Raw genomic sequence first — 16,491 nt, 5'->3', positions numbered from 1 at the left:
TGGATTTACTTTAATTAATTACTTTTTAAAAATTCTTGTTTTCTGTCTTAGAATTGATACTAAGTATTAGTTTCAAGGCAGAAGAGTGGTAAGGGCTAGGCAAATGTCATTAAGTGACTTGCCCAGGGTCATATAGCTAGGATGTATATGAGACCAGATTTGGATCCAGTTCCTCCTGAGTTCAGACCTGACACTATCCACTGAGCCAACTTGCTGTCCCTAGTTTAATTTAATTTTAATATTTTATGAAACTTAACTAGTGTAGGAAGGCAAGACCTTATTGATCATATTGTACTCTTGTATTCTTGTTAAAATACAGATTGGACTACATGGCTACATGATCTCTTAAAAGTAAGATTCTCTGGTTCTGTGTTTTTGTAACTTAGATATAATTTTTTGTTTCAGATTTTTGAGATTAGAAAATTTAACAAAATTTCTTGCATTGTTGTGGTATTCCAGTTGAAAAACGAATTGTTCTTTTGCTTTTCCCAACTTAAGAAACACCAATAAACATAATTTTCCATGAAAAATGATTGTATATCAAACCAAATTTGTATTTCTTAAAAAGTATAATAAATTCAACACATTAGTTTCAAAGCAGTCTGACTTTAGTCTGTCTCTGAACTTCTTTCTTTTCTATGCATTTAAAAAACTATTTCAGTAATACTACTTTTTTCCCCTCATTTTTTTTTTGTATCACCCTTTCCTCCCTCAATTTAAGAAACATACAAACAAAATACTTTTTTATAACAAATAATTACTCTCAAGCAAAACAGACCCAAACTGGTGTTTGACAATAAATTGTCTTATTCTGTACCTTGAGTCTATTACCTCTATTTTAGGAAGTGGATAGCATGCTTTAACATTGGTCTTGTGTCTACATTGGTCATTGTAATGATAAGAGTTGTTAAGTCTTTAAAAGTTATTTTTCTTTACAGTGTTGTAAATTATATTACTTTTCTCTTTCTCTTTATTTCGTGGAAGTTCTCCAATTCCTTTGAATTCATCCCTTTAGCCATTTCTTATGGTGTGGCAATATTTTATTATATTCATGTACCATGATAAGTTTATCCATTCTCTAATTGATGGGCATCCTTTTAATATCAAGTTCTTTGCCATAACAAAAAGTGCTACTAGTATTTTTGTACATATGGGTGCTTTACATTTGTCTTTGATCTTTTTGGAATGTTTAATACTAATATAACTGAGTTAAAGAGTTATGTAAAGTTTATTTATTTTTTGAGCTATAACAGCAAATTGTTTTCCAGATTGGCCAGACAACTTCATAACTCCATTAACAGAAAACCAGTGTGCCTGTTTTCCTGTACCCCTCCAATAACATCATTTCTCCTTTTCATAATCTTTGCTAATCTGAGATTGAGATAGAACCTTATTTGCTTCCTTAGCACAGTGTAGTGGGGCTCTTTTTAAGTTTCTTTTTTCTGGAATTAGACAGAATCATTAAGCTAAGTCTTATAATTATTTTTAAACTATCAGTGGCATTATTTCTATAGTTTAAAGTTTTTTTGGGTATGCATTAATATTAGAACAAATGTATTTTAAACTTATATTACTGCAAAATAAAAAAAATTAATGTTATATGTACTTCAATGTACTCAAATATTATATTGAAAATACAAGGAAAAAAATAAAAAAAAATTAAAAATAAAAAATATATAGTTTAGAATCAGTGACACACTGTCTGTCTCAGCTAAGGAGAGGTAGAATACAAAGATTCCTCACCAAAAAATGAGATCCATTTCCTTTTTAAACTTGGCCATTGAACCACTGTGCTACTGCAAATGGTTTTTACAAAATAGCAGATTTATAAAAACAGTAATAAAGTAGATAATGCACATTCAAAGAAAGTACCAAAATCCCCCAAATTCACAATAGTCCAATTATTGACAATAGCAAACAAATCCATTTTTATATAGAATTCTCATGAGTTTATATATAGCCATTTGCTGTATGATGTTTAAAAAGCTATGAACTGATGAATATTTGTCACAAGTTATACAGATGTAACAATTCTTTCAACTTTGGCAAAAACAAACTTCTGTACTACTTAGGAAAATCTTTTTGGGGTCTAGAACATCAGCAAGAAATCTAGATTGTTCTGGTGGAAGTAAATTAAACTTAAGAGTTAAAATATCATGCATGCAGGAGCTCTTTTTGACTTCCTGCTTTATATATAAAAAGTTTTGGTAGGAACTTATTTTTGTTTAATACAACATTCTTTATTATCTATCTATCTATCTATCTATCTATCTATCTATCTATCTATCTATCTATCTATCTATCTATCTATCTTTTTCCACTCAGAAACTACTAGATATCTGAAGTCTTTTCTCAAGACTCCTTACAATTACAATTTAAATTCTTAAGTCATCAGATTCTCCAAAGTTTTATACAGGCTATAACCAGTTTTGATAGAGTCCATTCGTAGTTATATATGTTACGGTTAACAAAGGCAAAAAGGAAGAAAAGGCTATATAAGCAACATGTGACCTCTATAGTTGAGATGACAAATCCAGGATACATAAGACTTATGGGTTTTTTACAATGATATGTTGTTCAGTAAAATCATAGGGAAACAGTATAGATAAAGAATCATAACAGAATAGATATTAATTAGATTAATACAGATAAATTTAAAATTTTTTTAAACCTTAAAGAAAGCAGCAAATACAATAATATAAGCAAATAATAAGGTACAGGCAGTGCAGTCAAAACCCTTTTTACCAATTCCAATAGACTTGTTCACTATCTTGAGGGGAAAAGATGAAAAATGATTAGAAAGCAATAAACTTCGAGATCTCTTTTAAAGTTCTTTCTCCTCTCCCATATATTTATCCATTCCCATGCCTTTTATCAGAGCGCTGGACTTCCTGATACAAGCACTGAGGATAGTGTGGATGACCCCCTTATGGGATGATGCCAAAGGGGTGTGAGGAGATGAATTTCTCCCCTGAATTTTAAGTTCAGTCAAGCTCTCAACTGCAAGGTATTCAATCAGCACAAAAACTCCCAGGAAAAGAATTAAGCAGATTCAAATTGTACTAGTGAGCTGAAGGAATTCAAACTACAGAGATTCAAGCATGCTTTGCAATAGCATTTTGTCTCAAAAAGACAGGGAATGGAGTTTGTTTACAGAGTAAACAAAAAGAAGCAAAATTTTTAGAGGGAGAAAAATAGGGTGTTTGTATATGAGAGAACTGGCTACCCCTGGTGTTTTGAGGCAGGAGAGAGAAGAGAAAAGCAGGCTTATTTCCAAAACTTTGTATTGATTTAGTCTCTGCCCTCAAAAGTAAAGGCAGAGGAGTCCCCTTCTTGTGGAAAAAAAAATTCCCAAGTTACAACTCTCTCTCAGCCAGGAGCCCAGGTTCAGCTTAAGACTTTGGTTTAAAAAATGGCTAGTGCAGGCTGGAAAACCCACGTGGGGTGGGGGAAGGGATTGAAGTGGAAAGATTTTTATACGTCACCCTCTTGGAAAAAAAAATGGCTTTGAATGGTGTGTGGGTCTGGTTGGGAGCTGTTGGAGGCTGAATCTGTAGCAGGGCAACAGGCTGGGCAAGGAGCAATGAGGAACACTGGCTTACACAGATGAATTCGAGAAGTGGCAGCAGCAGCAGGAGACAGGTGGGTGGGTCTGGAGCCAGCAAATGGTAGAAGCAGGCCCCTTGCAAAACTTATCTATGCTATTTTTTTTCCAAAAACTTAAAAAGATTTTTTTTTTAGAATTCTGTCCCTTCAGGTTGCCAAAATGTGGATTTAAAAATTAATATCCAGTAACTAAATATTATATTTTTATAAAGTTTTATTAATAAAAAATTAACTAAAAAGGTATTAACCAGCCTGCTCTCAAGAGCAAAAGAGGAAGAATGAGGTGAAGCTTCAGAACTTAAACAAAATGTGACCATGCAAACATAGACAAAAGGAAAAGCTTTCTAGGCAATGCAGAAAGGAACCCTGGGCAATGTGGTTTTTAGGGGTTCAAGATTTTCCAACTATACAGTAGGATTAGTTTCCATTATTATAATTTTTTTTGTGTGTGTCATGGTCAGTAAAGGTTGTTGGTATTCTTGAGGCTTCTTTGTTTTGCATTGGTTTATGAGGTTTTTATTCTGTAGCACATGGTCAGTTTTGTAAAGGTGTCATCTACAACTGAGAAGTATCTATTTTTCTTTCTGTTCCAGTGCAATAATTGCCAGAGGTTTATCTTATCTAAAGTTATACTCTAGTTCTTTGCTATTAATCTTTTTTTCTTAAATTTGCATAATTCCAAAAAGGGATATTTATTTCGAGGTCCTTAAGTATTATACAATTTTACTATTTTTCTCTATAATTTGGTTAACTTCCTCTTTAAGTACTTATATACTATCATTTGCTGCATATATTAAGTATTGATGCAATCTTATCTATTGATTTCATTACTTTTTATTAAACATATATTTCTCTGCTTCTATTTTAAGCATGTCTATTTTTACTATTGCCTTGTGTGAGATCATGATTGCTGCTCCTGCTTCTTGGAATTTTCTTGACTCATAATACAATTTACTGAATCTTGGTATCTCAAATAAGCTTCTTGTAAACAATGTATTGTTGGATCTGCTTTCCAGACCATTCTGTTTTCCTCTTCTGCTTCATGCAAGTTCATCCTACTCACATTCATAGTTATGTGTGCTAACTACAAGATAACAAGTTAAATGACCAACAAGACTGATGAGGGAGGAATAGGCCAGGTTATGAAGGGCTTTGCATATGCACATGCTAATCAAGTTCATAATAAAATAAAAAAGGAAAGCTAACTAATGTAATCTCAGCAAGAAAAAGGGCTACATAAGGATTGTTGAGATGGTAGAGCAGGGGTCGTATTAAAGAACACTTCATTCTGCAATGGGAGATGGGAACCTCAACAGTGGGCCTTATTTGCCAGGATTTGATTCAGAGAACAGAATTTCAATACAGATTTTCATACAAATTCTGTATTTGATACAAATATAAATTTGATACATTTCACCACTTAAGAGTTTTATGTTTCCCTGGACAACATTTTGACTCTCAAGAAGAGAAATCAGAGTTCTAGGATTATCTGGCATTGAGAAGTTAGAGAGGGCATAAATCCAGGCAGGAAAAGGCATGACTGTTAGGGAAATGATCATGGTGAGGGCAGGAGGTAAAACTGGAATCAGTGACATAGAGGAATGTCTACCATTAGGCAGTGCTTCTATCTTCATTTCTTCCCTCCTGAATTGATAATTCTTTTTTAAACCGTTACCTTCTGCCTTAGAACTATGTATTGATTCTAAGGCAGAAAAGTGGTAAGGGCTAGGCAATTGGGCGTGAGTGACTTGCCCAGGGTCACATAGCTAGGAAGTGTCTGAGGCCAGGCTCTCAATCCACTGAGTTACCCAGCTGCTCCCTGAATTGATATTTCTAAAGGAAATAGAACAGAGTTAAAGAGTTAAGGGCAAGATCTATAAAGATAATAACAAATTGTAAGAAGGAGATTACACTTAGTATTTTAGAACCTTTAATTCCATGAGGAACACAAAGAGGTGTAAATGAAAATATGGGTGGTGATTCAAAAAATAAAATAGAAGTTCAGAATCGGGAAGAAAAATCATTAAAGGGAACAAAGTAAAGAAATCCTTATTAGAAAGAGGTATAGAAAAAGAAAAAACCTACCAAATAAAAAGTTGAAAGGGAGATGAAGAGAAATTTTGAATTAATCACCTGAGAATGGAAAAAGAAGGGAAAAAAGGGGAAAAGTGTGGGGAAAAATTAGATAACTAAATAAAGAAAAGAAATAGCAAGAAATCAGTAAGTTAAGCAAAATTCTAAAACTTGGGAATGGCTTGATAAATGTAGGGAGAGTAGGAAGATGGAAAAAGTTAGGTTGAAGTTAGATGGGAAGAGAGCCTGTGGGAATATATATGTCTTAAAGTAGATTAAATAAAACTAGTTGTGGGTACAAGGTACTGACTTAAAAGAGAGAAACAATGACAACATATTCCTAATTTAGAAAAAATAAACCTATTAAATATAAATGGAAGCTTTCCAGTCCCTAGGGGTCTGTAAGAGTTCTTTTACCTTGGTCAGGTTGTTCTGGGTTTCTTAGGCAACTGGGTCCACTCACTGGACTATCAGACCCTTGGGCACAGAGCACTGCAGGTTTCGGGTGTCTTTGGAGAGTCTGTGGTCTAAGTGCTCGGCAGGCTTTTGGCTTATTTACATGAGCTCCTATGGTTTCCCTGATTGAGGGACCCTGAAGGCTTCTGCTTGTCTTTTTGTGTAGTATTTGGCAGGAGGAAGGTGCTTACTTCAGCTCTCTTGGGATTTCTTGATTATTATTTGATCTTGTACTATTTTTAGATTTTTGCTGGAGAGTAGGCCTTTTCTTTGACCTTTCACATAACCATGATATCCAAATTTAATAACATTCAAATTCTCAGGGCACTGGCATTAGATGTCTTGCTTTTAAATTTGATGATAATTTTAACTGGAAGGAGAAGGAATAGTTTTGCTAGTGTTGTAATAGCAGAATGTAGAGAGGAAAATTAATATTTAATTTAACATAATGTCTATAAAATGTATATGCTTATAAGGAATCAGAAATTCAAAATCTTTATACTTTTTGCATTTGATACTGGTATATATTAATGTTACTAATCTGATATTTTAAATTTATCAAATTCTTTTGAGTGCTTAACTTTTGTATTTCTGTAACATAAAAAGGATGTTTTTCTTAATCTGTGTTAATAGCAATGTTCTTTGGTTACTAATAAAATTCTTAAGCAATTTCTCCTAATGGAAACACATAGAAATGGGTGGAAAATACTATATTTTTTAAACCAGAAGAGGCTGTTTTTAGCTCATCTTGCAATTTCACTTTGCCTTTTGAGTATATTTGAAAGTAATAAACCTACGAAAAATTATTTTTTCATTCCTATAACTACAGAGACTGACTGGGAGATAAGCCCCTTTAGAAAGAGTGGATGGACAGGAAGTTTTTAAAAGACTCCTGTATCTGTAGAACTTCATCACTTTCATTTGCCTCTGACTTTGCTTCATTCTGAGCCTGTTTAACCTGCTTGCTCCTCTCTAGAACCTAACCTGTACTACATTTGTCCCCTTTGTTTTTGATAACTTTTGATAACTTTTATGTTTTTCATCAGCTCTTCTGATTTTTAGAATATCCAGTTATTCTTGTTTCTACTTTGCTGCAGGTAAATTGGACTAATTATGCAGACATGGTCTTGTTTGCTTTCTGCTCTGCCTTAAAATGCCAGCTCTTTTGCTTCCCTTTGTTGTTCAGTATTTTTTCAGTCATGTTCAACTTTTCCTGATCCCATTTGGAATTTTCTTGGCAAAGACACTGCAGTAGTTGACCATTTCTTTTCCAGCTCATTTTACATATGAGAAAACTTAGACAGCTAGTAAGTATCTGAGGCTAGATTTGAACTCATGAAGATGAATCTTTCTGATTCCAGCCCTGGCACTCTGTCCAAAGTGTGCTTCTCTATAGATTTGTGTCAGTCCCTGAATTTTTTTTAGTTAGGGCTTAGAATCTTTAAGCCAAAATGAATCTCACAGATCTAGTTCAGGCTCATTTTATGGATGAGGAAACAAATTTAGGGCATTTGTTCAGTGTTATTTTTGTTTCAATATACAGATCTCATCAAGGGAAGTTAGCTGTGAAAAGTAAATTGGAGTTAAAGAATTTACTCTGCCATTTTATAAGACATTTGTGAAGGCAAAAACTTTATCATTTGCAAAACATGAAACCTTGACAATCTGCCAGAATTTTCATAGGATTATATATTTGAAGCTAGGAGCCTTGTAGGCCAGCCTTCTCATTTTACATCTGGCAAAGTTAGGACCCAGAGAACTTAAGCAATTTGTTCTAGGTCACAAGGGGCCCAAGTGACAGACATATTTTTTGAACCCAGGTTTGTTGACTCCAAATCGAGTACTTTTCTTTCATGTCTCACTACCCACATTTTGATCTGGTTATGAATATAAACACACATGAGTATAAAATGTATATTCTGTTTTGATTTAATTTTAAAAAATTTTGTCTTTAGCATTTTGAAGCATTGGCCAATCGAGCTGCAACAACTGGTCATGTTATTGATATTTATGCATGTGCATTGGATCAGACTGGTCTTTTGGAGATGAAATGCTGTCCTAACCTCACTGGGTATGTATCTAGAATTTAAGATCCCCTGTAGAGTCTTGAAATACTCTATTTCAAGCTATAAGAACAAATTAAAGAACTCTTTTGGGGAAAAACTCAATATGATCTTTCTGCCATTTATTAGGTTTGAGTTTTCAGATCTTTTTTTTTTATGTTTTTTTTTAAACCCTTAACATCTGTATATTGGCTCCAAGGCAGAAGAGTGGTAAGGGTGGGCAATGGGGGGGTCAAGTGACTTGCCCAGGGTCACACAGCTGGGAAGTGTCTGAGGCCGGATTTGAACCTAGGACCTCCCATCTCTAGGCCTGACTCCCAGTCCACTGAGCTACCCAGCTGCCCCCTTTCAGATCTTTCTTATCTTAGATCTCAGTCCTCAGATTTTTCAGTTATCAGCCTTAAGTGGGTTTTAGTTTTTGGATAGTGATAACTAAATAAGTAGCTGTGAATATCTAACCTAGACATAGAAACAATTAAGCACAATAAAATTATAACATTTCATATTATTAAAGACTAATAAAAATATAAATGTTTAAAAATAAAAAACAAGCATTGGCTAAACAAATTATCCCCATAAAAGTAATGTCTTGAGTTATTTACTTGTTGTTTTACTAAGCATAATTATTTTCTTAATTCAGAGAAATACTCTCTCAAAATTTGGCCCACATTATATGTGACTCCAAACCCAAGTAGCCCTATCCAGCTACCAGTATTTGTTACAATTAGCTGAAGTTGGACAGTTCACTTTCAAGCACTCTGGGCCATAATTTCCTTATCATTCATGTTGATTACTCAGGTTTCTTCTAGTTAAAATTTTATGCTTTTTGGATAGTTGTTTATTGTTGGCAGCTTATAATCAAATGCTTATATGAATTTGTGTTTCATTGACATGGATTTTCCCTCTAGTATTGTGGATCAAAACCCATTGTATTCTACCTATTTTGTGTGATTCATATCCATGTCTTGAATGAAGAGGAGGGAGTCCATTAATATGTTTGGGGGCTTCCTTACTTTTCTTGACAGTAGTTATTGCTTGCTTTTTGCCATGTAACCACCTCACATTTTTAAAAACTACATTTTTGGTGGCATCCTTTCCTTTGTTTTTCTTTATATTTATTTATTTGTTATGTTTTATGAGCCTATTCACATCCATTGTGTGCTTCTCCATTATTCCTATGTAATACTTCTTGTTAGTTCTTGGGATATGGTATGGTTCCATGATTTGTACCCATACAAATATTACATAATTTACTATAGTTACAGAATATTGTGATCTCCTGAAGGCAGTACAACTTGCTCATCTCTCCCTTGTTAATTCTGTGCCCAGCTTGTTGACTATTTGTGGTCTAGCTGAGAGTTAATGTACACTGGTTGATAAGCTCTGTGCATTGTTTATCCACCTACATTTCATAGTGAATTTTCAAAAGATACTCCCTATTCATTTGGTTTTTCCTATGTAGTTGTTAGACCAAACTTTTTAGAGTGATTATGTGTTTTGTCTAGGGGCCTCTGCAACATTCTGGGACTTGACAAAGCCAGCATTCTGTTATTCACAACATTTAGCTAAATAGTTTTTATCATAGGGATAGAGATAGTGACTTAGGCGTGTGATTTCATTTGTATAGGAAACTTTTACCAGTATAGGTTGGCGCTTTATCTGCAACTTATAGTCTAAAGAGAGTTGTCTGGATACTTAAAGTTAAGTGATTTGCTTAGGTGCACACAGCCAATCTTGTGTAAAAGTTAAAATTAATATATAATAACAACTTCAAATATGTTTTTAAGATTTATTAATAATCACTAGAAGTAAAGGAATAAAAAAGTAACAAAATAAAACCATGTGCCCAAGTGGATCTACCTGTTCAAAAGTCCAGTGTTCACAGCTGCCCTCATGGAAAGGAAAGAGAGCTAGACAAAGAAATCTGCTGAATTTATCCCCTGTCTACGTCAGCATGTAAATCTATAGGAAGTCAGTGGGCTCTTGGGTAGTTCAAAAGTACAAAATTTCCAATTACACACTTGCCAGAGACACTGGGCTTGAACCCAATTCTTCATGGCTTCCTGCTCTAAAGCCCACTCTAGAGGCAGTCAGAGTGATAGGCTGCTGCATTTGGAATCAGGAAGTCCTGTTAAAATCTTGTCTCAAACACTTAGTAGCTGTGTGACCTTGGGCAAGTGACTTAATTTCTCTCATCTTTAGTTTCCTCATCTGTGAAAAGGTGATGATAATAATAGCACCTTCCTGCATTATTGTGAGGAGTAAGAGAGATAACATATTTATAGTACTTTGTAAACCTTAAAGACCTATATAAATCCTAGCTATTAACATTATCTTCTTCCCCAATCTGCCTTTGTCACAGCTATGCATAATTTGCTGACATTTATGTGGAACTTGAAAGTTTATAAAGTACTTCAAACACTTATCCCATTTGATTGTAATATGTATTGTTAGCCCTGTTTTACAGGTGATAATACTGAGCCTCAGAGAGGTTTTGACTTATTATGGATAGCTATAATTAGAATAAATAATAAAATTAAGATGTTCATATGGTTTAAAATTTAGCTATTCTTTATCTACCTTTACCATATACATTTAATGTAAGAGTTATTGGCCCAGTTTGAAAAAATTATTAGGAAATAGAAGTTATTTGTAGTAGTCTCAAAGAATTTATAACTGGAAGGTACCTTAAGGTCATCTAGTACAACTAGCTCATTTTATAAATTATGAAATTAATAGGTGCTTTGTTGTTATTCAGTCATTTCAGTTATTTATTCTGTATTGATTTTTACTTTTGATATTTAGCTATATCTGCTTAGCTTGGTTTATTGATGTAAAATATAAGACTTGTCATATTCCAATTATACTTACCTTTCACCAGGGGGCTGTCCATCCCTTAACTCATTATATGACTGGCCCACCTTTTTTTTTTTTTTGTCAGATATCTCAAACCTAGGTTTCATTTATTGATGTCAGTCAAGGTCAGCATTTTTTCTTAACTCAGCTGGTTAGTCATGACAGTAGATGACTAAAAGAAAAAAATTCTTGGACTTGCCAGATGTTTTTCTTTTGCTGCCATATTTTTAGCTGTAACATATGCATGTTTCTTGTGTCTGCATTTATTTTAAAATAGCTTTTCATAGAGCATTATTTTTTTCTAAGAGTTAACTAAACTGGATATGGATAATTGTTTTCATTAAGAATCTAGTCTCTATTTGGGAAATTTTTTCTATCTCTTTCAGAGATACTAGGTCTATAGTTTCCTGTCAGTAAAACCAACTCTTAGACATTATAAACTTATTTGTATTTATTCCACATACTTCTTTTAGTGGTGTTATAGAAAATGATGAATAGAGGAAGCTAATTATATAACTTTCAAAACTTTCCTGTTTTTCTGTGTTTACTTCTAGCTTTTTGTTCTTAATCTGCATTTAAAAAATATCTCCTCAGTGAATCTTTTTTACTTTTCATTTTTGGCAACCTTATTGCTAGCCCTTTTACCCTTGGCCCCACCAACAAAACAAAACAAAACAAAACAAAACAAAACAAAACAAAACAAAACAAAACAAAACAAAACAAAACAAAACACCTTTTAACAAATACATAGGGGGCAGCTGGGTAGCTCAGTGGATTTGAGAACCAGGCCTAGAGACAGGAGGTCTTAGGTTCAAATCTGGTCTCAGACACTTCCCACTGTGTGACCCTAGGCAAGTCACCTGACCCCCATTGCCTACGCTTACCGCTTTTCTGCCTTGGAGCCAATACACAGTATTGATTCCAAGACAGAAGGTAAGGGTTAAAAAAAAACACAACACCAAAAACATATATACTCAAGTAAAATTAATTTCCACATTGTGTATGTATGTATGTGTGCCTGTGTATAAAATCTGACACTTTGAGTCCATCACCCTTTGTCAGGAAGTGGAATAGTGTGTGTCATCAGAGTTGTCTTTGGGAATTGTGGTTAGCCGTTGCATTGGCCAAAATTCTTAAGTTTTTTTCAGGATTATTTTTTTCCACAAAGTTTATGACATTGTATAAATTGTTCTTGATTTTGCTAACTTCACTCTGCATTAGTTCACAAAGGCTTCCTAGAAGGTTTTTTTGAAATGGTTCCTGTCATTATTTCTCATAATGCAATATTATTCTATTGAATTTCTCTACCACAGTTTATTCATTCATTCACCAATTAATGCCTGCCTCACCTCCCTTAATTTCCAGTTCTTTCCTTATAACAAAAGAGCTGATATAAATATTTTTGTGCATGTGGATCTCTTTCTTCTTTTTTTGATCTCTGGAGTTATAAGCTTAGGAGTTATAAGCTTAATCATGGTATCTTGGGATCAAAGAATATGCAGTTTAATGACTTTTGGGGTATATCCAAATAGCTTTCTAGAATGTCTTTATCAATTCACACCTTTACCAAAAGGGCTTTAGTGTGCCTATTTTTCTGCAGCTCTTCCAACTATCATTTTCCTTTTTGGTTGTTTTTACCAATTTTAATGGGAGTGAATGGGAACTTCATTCAGTCAATTCATTTAAAAAATAATTATTAAGCACCTATTTTGTGTCAATACAATGGGTTAAGTACTGGGAATACAGATAAAAACAGCAAATAGTCCCTGACCTTGCCCATGCGAATGGGGGAGACAATATGTAAATAACTAGTTGCATAAAAGATATATATGAGATAAATGAAAGATAATCTGAGGGGTAAAGGCATTAATAGCTGGTGGGACTGGGAGAAGCCTTCTGCATAAGGATGGGTTTGAGCAGAATCTTGAAGGAAGCCAGGGAAACTAAAATGGGGCAGAGCATTCCAGGCATGGGGGACAGTTTATGCAAAGGCATGGAAGCAGGAGTTAGTAGAGTAAATCAAGATGTGTAAGAAGACTGGAAATGTAGGAAAAGGCTAGGTTTTGAAGAGTTGTAAATGTCTAATAAAGGATTTGTCATTTGTTCCTGGGAGCCATTTCAGTTCCCTGAGCATGGTGACATGGTTAGACTTACACTTTAGAAAAATCACCTTGAGGTAGACTCGTTAGAAGGCTATTTCAATAGTCTGAGTGATGAGGACTTTAAATAGGTTGATAGCTGTGCAAAGGGGAAAGAAAAAAATTATATAAAGATGTGAAGGTAGAAATGACAAGATTTGGCAACAAAATTGATATATGGAATGCATTTGAATGCTTTAATTTGCATTTCTCTAATTATTAATAATTTAGAGCATTTTTTAATATGGGTATTGCTAACTTGTACTCCTTTTGAAAGTTACTTTGTAGTCTCTTACCATATATCTATTAAGAAATGGTTCTTGTTCTCATGTATTTTATCAGAAAAACTTTAAACATTTAGGTATTTTCCTTCTAATTTTAACTATTGATTTTGTTTGTATAAAGCCTTTAAAATTTTATGTAATCATAACCGTTCATTTTATTTTCTGTGTTACCCTCTTTTGTTTGGTTATTATCTTGTCCTATCTATAACTTTGAAAGGTATTTTCTCCTCTGCTACTCTAATTTGATTATGATGTTACCTTTTATAACCACATCGTGTAGACTTACATGCTTATATTGGTATTTCGCAGACTGAAGAATAGAGGAAAGTCTTTGAATAAGGTTTTTGTGACTTTGTTATATGATTTTTAAGAATTGACTGGAATGGTGAGTTATAGCGTTTCATTTTGAAAAGTATATTTTGCCTTTTTAAGATTATAATACTGTTCTCTAATATGAAATTAAAGAAATTTCATTACTGCATATGCTGCCAATGTGCTGACATACAGTGGAATGCTGGATATGATGTTGGGAAGTCTGCGTTCAAATCATTGCTCCATTACTTAATAACTCTGGGATGTTGAACAACTCTCCTAATCTTTCTGAGCCTCAATTTCCTTATCTTTATTATTGGGGTACAGATATTTATGTGCTGCCTACTTCACAGTGTGGTTCTGAGGAAAGACCTTTGTAAAGATCAAAACACTATATAAATTTGAGCTGCAATCATTTTTGTAAGCTACTTATTGAAAATTATCTCTAAAGAGAAAATTTTGTTCTAGAACTAATTTTTTTAGGATTATTACCTTTGCTTTGATGAACTCTCCAGAAGCTTACTTAATGCATTATAGAATCCTTATTTAAGCTTAACATAGTGCCTGGCACATATAAGGCACTTAATCAATGTTTATTGACTGATTTGTTTATTGTCTAGTGACCATATTCTTTTAAAATACCTATTTTAGAAATGGATAAAGAGACTCTGGATCTCAGTTTCTTCATCTATAAAGAGAGAACCTTTAGGTTAGATAATATCTAAGGTCCTCTATGGCTTTAATTGCATATAAGTCTGAATAGACATTTAATCTTATTTTATTATCTTTTGTTTTTGAGACAAATCTTAAATTTTTATGGTCTCATTCAATTATGACATTTGTTGTTCCTCTAACAATGCTTTTTTGGTTTTTTCATTCAGAGGATACATGGTAATGGGAGATTCTTTCAATACATCCTTATTCAAGCAGACCTTTCAGAGAGTCTTTACCAAAGATATGCAAGGGCAATTTAAAATGGGCTTTGGAGGCACATTAGAAATAAAGGTAAGAATGAAAACTGAAGAAAAATATATGTTTACAAAAAAGGAATTTGATTGTATTATTTTAAAATATTATGAATAATCTAAAGCACATAATTTGAAAAAATTTTAAATGTTGAACATCCCTAAAGAATTTTTAGAAACTGTCAATAAAAGTCTGCCATTATTTAAAACAGGACTAAGTGTTAGGAAGTTTTTCTTTACATTAGACCAAATCTGCTTCTTGTATCTTCTTCTCATTGTTATAGTTCTGCCTTCTGGGGCCATGATGAACAAGTCTAATTTCTTTTCCACATAATAGTCTTTTTTTATTTTTTTATTTTTTATATTTTTTTAAACCCTTAACTTCTGTGTATTAGTTCCTTGGTGGAAGAGTGGTAAGGGTAGGCAATGGGGGTCAAGTGACTTGCCCAGGGTCACACAGCTAGGAAGTGTCTAAGGCCAGATTTGAACCTAGGACCTCCCGTCTCTAGGCCTGACTCTCAATCCACTGAGCCACCCAGCTGCCCCCTCCACATAATAGTCTTGCTGATTCTTGAAGATGAGTCTGGTCTCAATGCTCTTCACCATCCTGGTTGGATATTCTTTCTAGTTTCTCCATGTCCTTCCTAAATTTTGGTGCCCTGAACTACTCAAGATGCAATATTTCTGTAGTCCTATACTATACGGGTGTTCATGGCAGTTTAAGATCATGCTAGGCACCACAGATATAAAGACAGCCCTTGCAATCAGGCAGTCTAAAATCTTGTAGTAATAGGACACATAAAAAAATCTAAAATACTAGTTAGAATTTGATAAGTAGTAATGGGATGTGAAACTTAAAAAGTGAGGAATCACTTTTATTTGGAAAAGATTAAAGAAGGTTTTGCTGAGAAAATAATTCTTAAGTATATTCTTTTTTTAAAATAATTTTTATTTTTTAGAAAAGTTATCATGGTTACATGATTTATGTTCTTACTTTCCCCCTCACCCCCCCGACCTCCTCCCCCACCCCCTCCCATAGCCGATGCGCATTTCCACTGGTTTTAACATGTGTCATCGATCAAGACTTATTTCCAAATTGTTGATAGTTGCATTGGTGTGGTAATTTCAAGTCTACATCCCCAATCATATCCGCCTCAACCATGTGTTCAAGCAGTTGCTTTTCTTCTGTGTTTCCTCTCCTGTAGTTCTTCCTCTGAATGTGAGTAGTGTTCTTATCCATAAGTCCCTCAGAATTGTTATGTCCATTACATTCTATTTTACCATAGTGTATTGGTTTCTGTGTACAATGTTCTTCTGGCTTTGCTCCTTTCACTCTGCATCAATTCCTGTAAGTCTTTCCAGTTCACATGGAATTCCTCCAGTTCATTATTCCTTTGAGCACAATAGTATTCCATCACCAGCATATACCACAATTTGTTCAGCCATTCTCCAATAGAAGGGCATACCCTCGTTTTCCAGTTTTTTGCCACCACAAAAAGTGCGGCTATAAATATTTTCGTACAAGTCTGTTTATCTATGATCTCTTTGGGGTACAAACCCAACAATGGTATGGCTGGATCAAAGGGCAAGCAATCGTTTATAGCCCTTTGAGCATAGTTCCAAATTGCCATCCAGAATGGTTGGATCCTAAGTATATTCTTTTTTTTTTTTTTTTACATTTATTAATATTCATTTTTAACATGGTTACATGATTCATGCTCCTCCTTTCCCCTTCAAC

At 33.9% G+C, this 16,491-nt stretch overlaps 1 protein-coding gene across 2 annotated transcripts in view; it reads left to right on the top strand.

Moving 5' to 3' along the window:
• SEC23A (SEC23 homolog A, COPII coat complex component) overlaps positions 1–16,491 on the top strand; it is a 91,185-nt gene that overhangs the window by 31,634 nt on the left and 43,060 nt on the right. For both annotated transcript variants that reach the window (XM_044664778.1, XM_044664777.1), the window contains exons 8-9: positions 8,091–8,206; positions 14,670–14,793. In XM_044664778.1, the coding sequence (XP_044520713.1) occupies positions 8,091–8,206; positions 14,670–14,793 (240 nt within the window). The remainder of the gene's footprint in view (positions 1–8,090; positions 8,207–14,669; positions 14,794–16,491) is intronic.

This window comes from Gracilinanus agilis, chromosome 2 (genome assembly GCF_016433145.1).
Source record: "Gracilinanus agilis isolate LMUSP501 chromosome 2, AgileGrace, whole genome shotgun sequence".
Lineage (NCBI taxonomy): Eukaryota > Metazoa > Chordata > Mammalia > Didelphimorphia > Didelphidae > Gracilinanus > Gracilinanus agilis.
This window is presented reverse-complemented; position numbering and strand designations above follow the sequence as displayed.